The sequence below is a fragment of the Mustelus asterias genome, unplaced genomic scaffold, assembly GCF_964213995.1.
Source record: "Mustelus asterias unplaced genomic scaffold, sMusAst1.hap1.1 HAP1_SCAFFOLD_1273, whole genome shotgun sequence".
In the NCBI taxonomy this organism is placed as follows: domain Eukaryota; kingdom Metazoa; phylum Chordata; class Chondrichthyes; order Carcharhiniformes; family Triakidae; genus Mustelus; species Mustelus asterias.
In genome coordinates this window covers 20,001-32,552 of record NW_027591218.1, presented here as the reverse complement: position 1 = coordinate 32,552, position 12,552 = coordinate 20,001, and the positions used below count along the sequence as shown (strand labels likewise).

General features: G+C 54.7%; 1 protein-coding gene across 1 annotated transcript in view; it reads right to left on the bottom strand.

Annotated features, from left to right (window-relative positions):
* Positions 1-8,390: 8,390 nt before the first annotated feature.
* The window catches only part of LOC144488073 (cardiotrophin-2-like), a 5,933-nt gene continuing 1,771 nt past the window's right edge, over positions 8,391-12,552 (bottom strand). The window contains exon 3 of the mRNA XM_078206098.1: positions 8,391-9,695. Coding sequence (XP_078062224.1) covers positions 9,237-9,695 — 459 coding nt within the window. The 3' untranslated portion in view covers positions 8,391-9,236. The remainder of the gene's footprint in view (positions 9,696-12,552) is intronic.

Sequence of the window (12,552 nt, the reverse complement as noted above, 5' to 3'; positions counted from 1 at the left end):
ACCTCCTCCAGCCCCTACACCCCTCCCTATCTCTGTAACCTCCTCCAGCCCCTACACCCCTCCCTATCTCTGTAACCTCCTCCAGCCCCTACACCCCCTCCCTATCTCTGTAACCTCCTCCAGCCCCGACACCCCCTCCCTATCTCTGTAACCTCCACCAGCCCCGACACCCCCTCCCTATCTCTGTAACCTCCTCCAGCCCCTACACCCCTCCCTATCTCTGTAACCTCCTCCAGCCCCTACACCCCTCCCTATCTCTGTAACCTCCTCCAGCCCCTACACCCCCTCCCTATCTCTGTAACCTCCCCCAGCCCCTACATCCCCACCCTATCTCTGTAACCTCCTCCAACCCCCCACCCAACCCCTCCGTCCTTCTAGGTGGGTGGAGGTGGTGGGTTTGGAAGGTGCTGGGGAAGGAGCCTTGGCGAGTCGCTGCGGGGCATCTTGTAGACGGTTCACACGGCTGCCGCTGTGCGTGGGTGGTGGAGGGAGTGAGTGTTTGTGGTTAGCGTGTCGATCGAGCGGGGGGAGGAGGGGGGGCTGCTTTGTCCTGGATGGTGTGGAGCTTCTCCAGTGTTGTCGGGAGCCGCACCCATCCAGGCGAGTGGAGAGTGTCCCATCACATTCCTGACTTGTGTCCTTGTGGATGGTGGGACAGGCTTTGGGAAGGGGGGGGGAGTCAGGAGGTGAGTTACTCTCCGCAGGATTCCCAGCCTCTGACCTGCTCTGGGAGCCACAGGATTGATACGGCTGGGGTCCCCGTTCAGTTTCTGCTCACTGGTCACCCCCAGGATGTTGACAGTGGGGGAGGGGGAATCAGCGATGGTGATGGAATTAAATTTCTATTGGTTGCCGCACACATGGGTGAAGTTTTGCCAAATCTGTTGATTCGGAGAGGACCACTGAACTTTCCAATATCCCCCCAAATTATAACAACCTCATGCGAGGATAACTTTCTTCACTGTCCACTCTGCCACCAATCTTAGTGTCATCTGCAAACTTACTAACCTTGCCCCCTATATTCTCATCCAAATCATTAATATAAATGACAAATAACAGTGGACCCAGCACTGATCCCTGAGGCACACCGCTGGTCACAGGCCTCCAGTTTGAATAACAGCTCTCTACAACCACCCTCTGGCTTCTGTCAAGAAGCCAATTTTGTATCCATTTGGCTACCTAACCCAGGATCCCGTCAGATTTAACCTTATGCAACAACCTACCATGCGGTACCTTGTCAAAGGCCTTGCTAAAGTCCATGTAGACAACATCAACTGCACTGCCCTCATCGACCTTCTTGGTTACCCCTTCAAAAAACTCAATCAAATTTGTGAGACATGAGTTTCCACTCACAAAGCCACGCTGACTGTCCCTAATCAGTCCTTGCCTCTCTGAATGCCTGTCGATCCTGTCTCTCAAAATACCTTCCAACAACTTACCCGACACAGATGTGAGGCTCACCGGCCTGTAGTTCCCAGGCTTTTCCCTGCAGCCCTTTTTAAACAAAGGTACAACATTTGCCACTCTCCAATCTTCAGGCACCTCACCCGTGACTATCGATGATTCAAATATCTCTGCTAGGGGACCCGCAATTTCCTCCCTAGCCTCCCACTACGTCCAATGGTGGGAAGAGTTCCTTTTATGGCAGGTTTAACCTAACAAGGCTTCCATTCCCTCAGTGATTCTCTCGGAACCTCAACACCGGTGCCCCACAAGACTGTGTCCTCAACCCCTTACTATCCTCCTTATCCACCTCTGTGGCCAAATTCCCCTCCAACTCGATTTTCCTGTTTGCTGACGACACCACTGTAGTGGGTCGGATCTCAAACAATGACGAGACAGAGTACAGGAATGAGATAGAGAATCTGGTGAACTGGAGCGGCAACAATAATCTCTCCCTCAATATCAACAAAATGATGGAGATTGTCATCGACTTCAGGAAGCGTAAAGGAGAACATGCCCCTGTCTACATCAACGGGGACCAAGTAGAAAGTGTCGAGAGCTTCAGGTTTTTAGGTGTCCAGATCACCAACAACCTGTCCTGGTCCCCCCCATGCCGACACTATAGTTAAGAAAGTCCCACCAACGCCTCTACTTTCTCGGAAGACTAAGGAAATTTGGCATGTCAGCTACGACTCTCACCAACTTTTACAGATGCACCATAGAAAGCATCCTTTCCAGATGTATCACAGCTTGGTCTGAGGCTCCTGCTCTGCCCAAGACCGCAAGAAACTACAAAGGATCGTGAATGTAGCCCAATCCATCACTCAAACCAGCCTCCCATCCATTGACTCCGTCTACACTTCCCGCTGCCTCGGGAAAAGCAGCCGGCATAATCAAGGAACCCCCCCCCCCACGCTCCCCAGACATTTTCTCTTCCACCTTCTTCCATCGGGAAAAAGATACAAAAGTCTGAGGTCACGTACCGACCGACTCAAGAACAGCTCCTTCCCTGCTGCTGTCAGACTTTTGAATGAACCTACCTCGAATTAAGTTGATCTTTCTCGACACCCTAGTTATGAGGAGAAACTGAGAAAGGATATACTGACACTGGAGGGGGTGCAGAGGAGATTCACGAGGTTGATTCCGGAGTTGAGAGCGTTGGCTTATGAGGAGAGACTGAGTAGACTGGGGCTATACTCATTGGAATTCAGAAGAATCAGGGGAGATCTTATAGAAACATCAGATTATGAAGGGAATAGATAAGATAGAAGCAAGGAAGTTGTTTCCACTGGCGGGTGAAATTAGAACTAGGGGGCATAGCCTCAAAATAAGGGGGAGCAGATTTAGGACTGAGTTGAGGAGGAACTTCTTCACACAAAGGGTTGTGAATCTGTGGAATTCCCTGCCCAGTTGAGGCTCCCTCATTGAATGTTTTTAAGGCAAGGATAGATAGATTTTTGAACAGTGAAGGAATTAAGGGTTATGGTGAGCGGGCGGGTAAGTGGAGCTGAGTCCACAAAAAGATCAGCCATGATCTTATTGAATGGCGGGGCAGGCTCGAGGGGCCAGATGGTCTACTCCTGCTCCTAGTTCTTATGTTCTTAGGACTGTAACACTACCTTCTGCACTCTCTCCTTTCCTTCTCTATGAACGGTATGCTTTGCCTGTATAGCGCGCAAGAAACAATACTTTTCACTGTATCCCGATACATATGACAATAATAAATCAAATGTCTTATGAAGAGAGATTGGAGAAATGGGCCAGAGATTCAGAGAACGAGAGGGGAACTCATTGAAATTTTATTACTTATTCCTGGGACATGGGTGACGCTGGCTGGGCCCAGCATTTATTGCCCATCCCCAGTTACCCTTGGAGGGCAGTTGAGAGTCACCCACATTGCTGTGTCTCTGGAGTCACATGTGGGCCAGACCGGGGTAAGGACGGCAGATTTCCTTCCCTAAAGGGAACCGGATGGGTTTTTTCGACAATCGACAATGGATTTACGGTCATAGAATCACAGATCATAGAATCCCTACAGTGCAGAGGAGGCCATTCAGCCCATCGAGTCTGCAATCCCACCCAGGCCCGATTCCCATAACCCCACATATTTACCCCGCTAATCCCCCTTGACACTAAGGGGCAATTTAGCATGGCCAATCCACCCAACCACACATCTTTGGACACTAAAGGACAATTTAGCATGGCCAATCCCCCTAACCCCCACATCTTTGGACACTAAGGGGCAATTTAGCATGGCCAATCCACCCAACCCACACATCTTTGGACACTAAGGGACAATTTAGCATGGCCAATCCCCCTAACCCCCACATCTTTGGACACTAAGGGGCAATTTAGCATGGCCAATCCACCCAACCTGCACATCTTTGGACACTAAGGGACAATTTAGCATGGCCAATCCACCTAACCTGCACATCTTTGGACACTAAGGGGCAATTTAGCATGGCCAATCCAACTAACCTGCTCATCTTTGGACACTAAGGGACAATTTAGCACAGCCAATCCACCGAACCCGCACATCTTTGGATTGTGTGTTCTTAAAGTTTATTTATTACTGTCACAAGTATTAACACTGCAATGAAGTTACTGTGAAAATCTCCTCATCGCCACACTCCGGCGCCTGTTCGGGTCACACTGAGGGAGAATTTAGCACGGCCCAATCCACCCTAACCAGCACGTCTTTCGGACTGTGGGAGGAAACCGGAGCACCCGGAGGAAACCCACGCAGTCACGGGGAGAACGTGCAGACTCCGCACAGACAGTGAACCCGAGTCGGGAATTGAACCCGGGTCCCTGGCGCTGTGAGGCAGCAGTTCTAACCCGCTGTGCCACCCTCATCGATAGATTCTTAATTCCAGAAATTTATTGTTGAATTCAAATTCCACCATCTGCCGTGGCGGGATTCGAACCCGGGTCCCCAGAACATTAGCTGAGTTTCTGGAGCGTTAATACCGCTGGACCATCGCCTGCCCGAATACATAATACAAAAATTGTTGGAGAGATAGACAAGGGGAGATAGGTGTAAGGTGTTTACCGCACCCCTCCCCCACCGCCACCCCTCCCCCTCCCAGCCACCCCCCCTCCCCCCAACCACCCCCCCTCCCCCGAGCCACCCCCCCTCCACCTCCCCTTCCCCCACTGCCTCCAACTGGGGAACCTAGAAACAATGGACACAATTTCTAGAGTTGGAGCCATGCTAAGGGTGACTACCAGAAGGATGTGGAGGCTTTGGAGAGGGGACAGAAAAGATTTACCAGGATGTTGCCTGGTCTGGAGGGCATTAGCTACGAGGAGAGGTTGGAGAAACTTGGATTGTTCTCACTGGAACGACGGAGGTTGAGGGGGGGCGACCTGATAGAAGTCTACAAGATTCTGAGGGACAGAGTGGACAGTCAGAAGCTTTTTCCCCAGGAAGAGTCAATTCTAGGGGGCACAGGTTTAAGGTGCGAGGGGCAAGGTTTAAGGGAGATGTACGCGGCGAGGTTTTTTACACAGAGGGGGATGGGTGTCTGATGTGCATCAATTTGACACGAGGCACAAAGCTTCGGTAAAAGAAGGCTTTTATTAACTAACAATGGAACTATCAGAACTTTAACACACTATCCCAGACTGAAGAGGTCCCGCCCGAGCAGGGGGTCTTATACCTCTCCCAGGAGGCGGAGCCCGACTGGGATGTGCCACAACAGTTATAACCACAGGTGTATCAATCCCACCCTAGCCCAACAACAACATTAGAACAACCCCACAGTGGGAACCAACGATGGTTCACCACATTCACCCCTCCTTTGAGAACAAAGGCCGGCGGGGTACGAAAACAGACTAAAATGTCAACAGATTATAAGTTCAGACGGTCTGGAGGACCGCACCGTCGTTGTGTCCTCCTCAATACCGGCGGTGACACCGGAGCAGGTGCTTGCGGTGGCGTTCTCCCCAAAACAGCGTCCATCTGTTCTCCCAAGGACTCACAGGCCGGTTGACCCTGATGAAGCGGTAGTGCAGGGGATCCCGGTACATTCTGCGATGGCAACGATCTTCAGGGCTCAGGCAAGCTGTGCATTGGAGTAAAACTGTTAAGCACTGGTCCCGATGCTGTCCGCGCCACGTCCGGGGGAGAAATAAGGGATAAGGGATTCGTCACTGGGGGTATGGGAGTGACAGGAGTTGCTACGTCCCCTGCGGGCGCCAGGTCTCGGATCGAGACTGTGTCCTCTCGCCCGTCAGGATATGCCACATAGGCATACTGAGGGTTGGCGTGGAGGAGGTGGACCTGTTCGACCAAGGGGTCGGACTTGCGGGCCCTTACATGTCGCCGCAGGAGGACGGGTCCTGGGTACGTCAACCAGGCTGGTAAAGATATCCCCGAGGACGACTTCCGAGGGAATGAGAACATCCTCTCGTGGGGAGTAGCATTGGTTGCCGTACACAGGAGGGAGCGAATAGAGTGAAGCGCATCAGGGAGGACCTCCTGCCAACGGGAGACTGGAAGGCCTTTGGACTTCAGCGCCAATAGGACAGCCTTCCAGACTGTAGCATTCTCTCTCTCCACCTGTCCGTTACCCCTAGGGTTGTAACTCGTGGTTCTACTAGAGGCAATTCCGTATGAGAGCAGGAATTGCCTCAAGTCATTACTCATGAACGATGAGCCCCTGTCGCTATGGATATAGCTGGGGTACCCGAACAGGGTAAAAAGATCACGGAATGCCTTGATCACCGTGGCAGCCGACCTGTCCGTGGGAGAACAGCTGGACGCTGTTTTGGGGAGAACGCCACCGCAAGCACCTACTCCGGTGTCACCGCCGGTATTGAGGAGGTCACAACGACGGTGCCCTCTTCAGTCTGGGATAGTGTGTTAAAGTTCTGATAGTTCCATTGTTAGTTAATAAAAGCCTTCTTTTACCGAAGCTTTGTGCCTCGTGTCAAATTGATGCGCATCAATTTTATTAGCTAACAATGGAACTATCAGAACTTTAACACATTATCCCAGACTGAAGAGGTCCCGCCCGAGCAGGGGGTCTTATACCTCTCCCAGGAGGTGGAGCCCGACTGGGATGTGCCACAACAGTAACAACCACAGGTGTATCAATCCCACACTAGCCCAACAACAACATTAGAACAATCCCACAGTGGGAACCAACGATGGTTCACCACAGTGCCTGGAACGCGCTGCCCGGGGAGGTGATGGGAGCAGATACGAGAGCAGCAATGAAGGGGCAACTTGAAGAATACATGAATAGGACGGGACTGGAAGGATACGGACTCTGTAAGGGCATACGGTTTTAGTTTAGGCAGGGATCATGACGGGCGCAGGCTTGGAGGGCCGAAGGGCCTGTTCCTGTGCTGTTCTTTATTCATTGATGGGGAGGTAAGTCTTTACTCAGAGGGAAGTGAATCATTGGAATTTTCCAACCCAGAGAGATGTGGAAACTCATTCACTGAGTGAGTTACCGGGGGAAAGTTGGGTTTTTCGCACAGACAATCCCACGAACCCACACACTCTCTCGCACGCACACACTCTCTCTCGCGCACACACTCTCTCTCGCGCGCACACACTCTCTCTCGCACACACACACTCTCTCTCGCACACACACTCTCTCTCGCGCGCACACACTCTCTCTCGCGCGCACACACTCTCTCTCGCACGCACACACCCTCTCTCGCACGCACACACCCTCGCGCGCACGCACACACCCTCGCGCGCACGCACACACCCTCGCGCGCACGCACACACCCTCGCGCGCACGCACACACCCTCGCGCGCACGCACACACCCTCGCGCGCACGCACACACCCTCCCGCGCACACACACACCCTCCCGCGCACACACACCCTCCCGCGCACACACACCCTCCCGCGCACACACACACCCTCCCGCGCACACACACCCTCCCGCGCACACACACCCTCCCGCGCACACACACCCTCCCGCGCACACACACCCTCCCGCGCACACACACCCTCCCGCGCACACACACCCTCCCGCACACACACACCCTCTCGCACACACACACCCTCTCGCACACACACACCCTCTCGCACACACACACCCTCTCGCACACACACCCTCTCGCACACACACCCTCTCGCACACACACCCTCTCGCACACACACCCTCTCGCACACACACCCTCTCGCACACACACCCTCTCGCACACACACCCTCTCGCACACACACCCTCTCGCACACACACCCTCTCGCACACACACACTCTCACACACACACCCTCTCACACACACACACTCTCACACACACACTCTCTCACACACACACACTCTCACACACACACTCTCTCGCACACACACCCTCTCGCACACACACCCTCTCACACACACACCCTCTCACACACACACACTCTCACACACACACTCTCTCACACACACACACTCTCACACACACACACTCTCACACACACACACTCTCACACACACACACTCTCACACACACACACACTCTCTCACACACACACACTCTCGCACACACACACACTCTCTCACACACACACACTCTCTCACACTAACACACACACAGATAGGACGGCACGGTGGGCACAGTGGTTAGCGCTGCTGCCTCACAGCGCCAGGGACCCGGGTTCAATCCCGGCTTGGGTCACTGTCTGTGCGGAGTCTGCACATTCTCCCCATGTCTGCATGGGTTTCCTCCGGGTGCTCCGGTTTCCTCCCACAGTCTGAAAGACGTGCTGGTTAGGGTGGGGATTGGCCGTGCTAAATTCTCTCTCAGTGTTACCCGAACAGGAGTGTGGCGACTCGGGGATTTTCACAGTAACTTCATTGCAGTGTTAATGTAAGCCTGACTTATGACACGAATAAATAAACTTTAAACACACACTCACACTCTGAAATCTCTGTACCATAACTCCCTGCAGAAATATTTCCCAGGAACACAAATATTACCTTTCGACTCAAAGTTGATACATAATATTTCAATCCTTTTATTCAAATTCACTCCTATATACAGTAAAATATACACAACTATATTCCGCCATAGAGAATCCTTTCAAAAGTGCAACAGTCCATATCGTACAGATCAAAGACTCCTCCTCCATCCTCTTTATTTCAATTCTGGACTCGGGTTACTGCGGAGTCGGCACGTTCTCCCCGTGTCTGCGTGGGTTTCCTCCGGGTGCTCCGGTTTCCTCCCACAGTCCAAAGATGTGCGGGTTAGGTGGATTGGCCATGCTAAATTGCCCCTCAGTGTCCAAAGATGTGCGGGTTAGGTGGATTGGCCGTGCTAAATTGTCCCTTAGTGTCCAAAGATGTGTAGGTTAGGGTGGATTGGCCATGCTAAATTGCCCCTTAGTGTCCAAAGATGTGCAGGTTAGGTGGATTGGCCATGCTAAATTGCCTCTTAGTATCCAAAGATGTGCAGGTTAGGTGGATTGGCCATGCTAAATTGCCCCTTAGTGTCCAAAGATGTGCGGGTTAGGTGGATTGGCCATGCTAAATTGCCCCTTAGTGTCCAAAGATGCGCAGGTTAGGTGGCCATGGGAAATGTTTGGGGTTACAGGGATAGGACCTGGTTAAGAGACTCTGGGTGTGCCTCAGACTGCAGTTGACGCTGTGAGCTGGCGATAGCTTTAGCAGAGAGTCAGTGCAGTCTTGATGGGCTGAATGGCCTCTTCCGTGCTGTAGGTATCCTTCATTCCCTGTCCGGGGGCAGTTGAGGAACGCAGGAAGGGAGGGAATCAGAGGGGAGCCGAGGACTGGGAAGGTCGGTGTGCGAGGTTCAGGGGGGGAGGTGCGAGGGAGGAGTGCGGAGGTTACGAGGACCGGCTCCTCATGAGCGAGAAAGAGCGTTGGGTGCGAAAGAGCCACATCCGGTACTGCCGACAGACCAGGAAACCCCTCACCCTCTTCTGGAAGGAGCTGGTCTGGGTGTCCAGGGAACTGAGAGGATCTTCGGCAGGCTGCGGCCTAGTCAGGCCATAGGCCTCAAGGGCCGCGGAGAGCTGTTCCAGAAGGTGGGCAAGGTCGTGGCGGACATCGCCCAGGAGGTGGAGAAGGGCAGGCCTGTCGGGGTTCAACTCCTGCTGGTCGTCCTGTACCAACTGGAAGTATTCCTGGAAGATCGAGTAGGCCCGGTAGTTTCCCAGCAGCCTCTGCGTGTCGCTCAGGTTCCTCCAGGCTAGGTAGGGGATCGAGGCCTTAGGCAGGTCCACCAACTGCAGATGCTCAGCGGAGAAATCGCTCCCGTTGAATGGAATCCCTTGGTTGGAAAGCTTCAGGGAGAGAAAGAGAGAGAGGAGTTTCAGAGTTATCGGGAGGTTACGGAGGAGGGGAGGCAGAATTCCGGCCTACAACACATCTCAAAGCCAATCCTCCCTCCTCGTACAGTGGGAGGGTCAGTGCTGAGGGAGCGCCGCACTGTGGGAGGGTCAGTGCTGAGGGAGCGCCGCACTGTGGGAGGGTCAGTGCTGAGGGAGCGCCGCACTGTGGGAGGGTCAGTGCTGAGGGAGCTCCGCACTGTGGGAGGGTCAGTGCTGAGGGAGCGCCGCACTGTGGGAGGGTCAGTGCTGAGGGAGCGCCGCACTGTGGGAGGGTCAGTGCTGAGGGAGCGCCGCACTGTGGGAGGGTCAGTGCTGAGGGAGCTCCGCACTGTGGGAGGGTCAGTGCTGAGGGAGCGCCGCACTGTGGGAGGGTCAGTGCTGAGGGAGCGCCGCACTGTGGGAGGGTCAGTGCTGAGGGAGCGCCGCACTGTGGGAGGGTCGGTGCTGAGGGAGCGCCGCACTGTGGGAGGGTCGGTGCTGAGAGAGCGCCGCACTGTGGGATGGTGAGTGCTGAGGGAGCGCCGCACTGTGGGAGGGTCAGTGCTGAGGGAGCGCCGCACTGTGGGAGGGTCAGTGCTGAGGGAGTGCCGCACTGCGGGAGGGTCAGTGCTGAGGGAGCGCCGCACTGCGGGAGGGTCAGTGCTGAGGGAGCGCCGCACTGTGGGAGGGTCAGTGCTGAGGGAGCGCCGCACTGTGGGAGGGTCAGGGCTGTGGGAGCGCCGCACTGTGGGAGGGTCAGGGCTGAGGGAGCGCCGCACTGTGGGAGGGTCAGGGCTGAGGGAGCGCCGCACTGTGGGAGGGTCAGTGCTGAGGGAGCACCGCGCTGCGGGAGGGTCAAAATTGGCAGATGAAGTTTAATCTGGAGAAGGTGATTCAGTTTGGAGGATCAAATTTAGGTGTAGTTTATACTGTAAATGGCAAAACATTAATATTAGGAACACTAACATACAGAGGGATCTGGGCGTGCAAGTCCACAGTTCCCAAAACGTGGCAACACATGTCGCCAAGGTAATTCAGAAGGTTTATGGCACGCTTGCCTTCATCAGCCGGGGCATCGAGTACAAGAGTTGGGGAATCATGTTACAGCGATATAAAACCTTGGATAGGCCGCATTTGGAGTATTGCGCGCAGTTCTGGTCACCGCACTACCAGGAGGACGTTGGAAGCTTTGGAGAGAGTGGAAAGGAGGTTCACCAGGATGTTGCTGGTCTGGAGGGTGTCGGCTATGAGGAGAGGTTGGATAAACTGGGATTGTTTTCCCTGGAAAGACGGAGGCTGAGGGGAGACCTGGTCTACAGAATGATGAGAGGCAGAGACAGGGGGGGACAGTCAGAGGCTTTTCCCCCAGGGTGGAGGTGTCAATGACACGGAGGGGGCACAGGTTCAAGGTGAGAGGGGGGAATGTTTAAGGGAGATGTGTGGGGGAGGTTTCCCACGCAGAGAGGGGTGGGTGCCTGGAACGCGCTGCCCGGGTAGGTGGTGGAAGCGGGCACATTGACAACATTTAAGAGGCATCTGGATGGGTCCATGAACGGGAAGGGAATCGAGGGATACGGACTGAGTAAGGACAGAAGGGTTTTCTTTTAGTTTCGGGCATCCTGATCGACACGGGCATGTAGGGCCGAAGGGCCTGTTCCTGTGCTGTACTTTTCTTTGTTCTTTGTCTAGGGCCAAGGATGAGTCGGCCTCAGGCTGCAGTTGGCGCCATGAGCTGTGCTAGGCCTCAAGGTGCAGTTTGTGCCATGAGCTGGGATAGGCCTCAGGCTGCAGTTGACACCATGAACTGGAGGTAGGCCTCAGGCTGCAGTTGACACCATGAGCCAGGCTAGGCCTCAGGCTGTAGTTGGCAGCATGAACTGGACTAGGCCTCGGGCTGCAATTGACCCCATGAGCTGGGCTAGGCCTCAGGCTGCAGTTTGTACCGTGAGCTGGGCTAGACCTCAGGCTGCAGTTTGTACCGTGAGCTGGGCTAGACCTCAGGCTGCAGTTGGCGCCATGAGCTGGGATAGGGCTCAGGCTGCAGTTGACACCATGAACTGGGGGTAGGCCTCAGGCTGCAGTTGACACCATGAACTGGAGGTAGGCCTCAGGTGGCAGTTGACCCCATGAGCCAGGCTAGGCCTCAGGCTGCAGTTGGCAGCATGAATTGGGCGAGGCTGAAGGCTGTGGTTCATGCCATGAGCTTGGGGCTAGGCCTCAGCCTGCAGTTGACAGCATGAGCTGGGCTAGACATCAGGCTTCAGTTGACCCCATGAGCTGGGCTAGGCCTCAGGCTGTAGTTGGCACCTTGAGCTGAGGATCGGCCGCAAGCTTCAGTTGACATCATGAGCTGGGTAGGCCTCAGGCTTCAGTTGATGTCATGAACTGGGGTAGGCCTCAGGCTGCAGTTGGTGCCATGAACTGGGGGTAGGCCTCAGGCTGCAGTTGGTGCCATAAGCTGGAGGTAGGCCGGAGGTAGCAGTTGGCTCCATGAACTGGGCTAGGCCTCAGGCTTCAGTTGATGTCATGAACTGGGGTAGGCCTCAGGCTGCAGTTGGTGCCATGAACTGGGGTAGGCCTCAGGCTGCAGTTGGCGCCATGAGCTGTGGTAGGCCTCAGGCTGCAGTTGATGTCAAGTTGGCCTCAGACTTCTCCTCAGTAAAGCTTCTGCGCTCTGCTTGTTCCATGGCTCTCTCGGGCCTCCCTCTTGCCCCCTGCCCGGGAGTTGGCAGTGGAGTGGGGGGAGGGGGCGGCCAGTGGGGGGAGGTGGGGGACGGGGGTACAATCTGACGGAGCGGGCTGGGTCTGGCTGCCCTGCCACCAGCCGGGG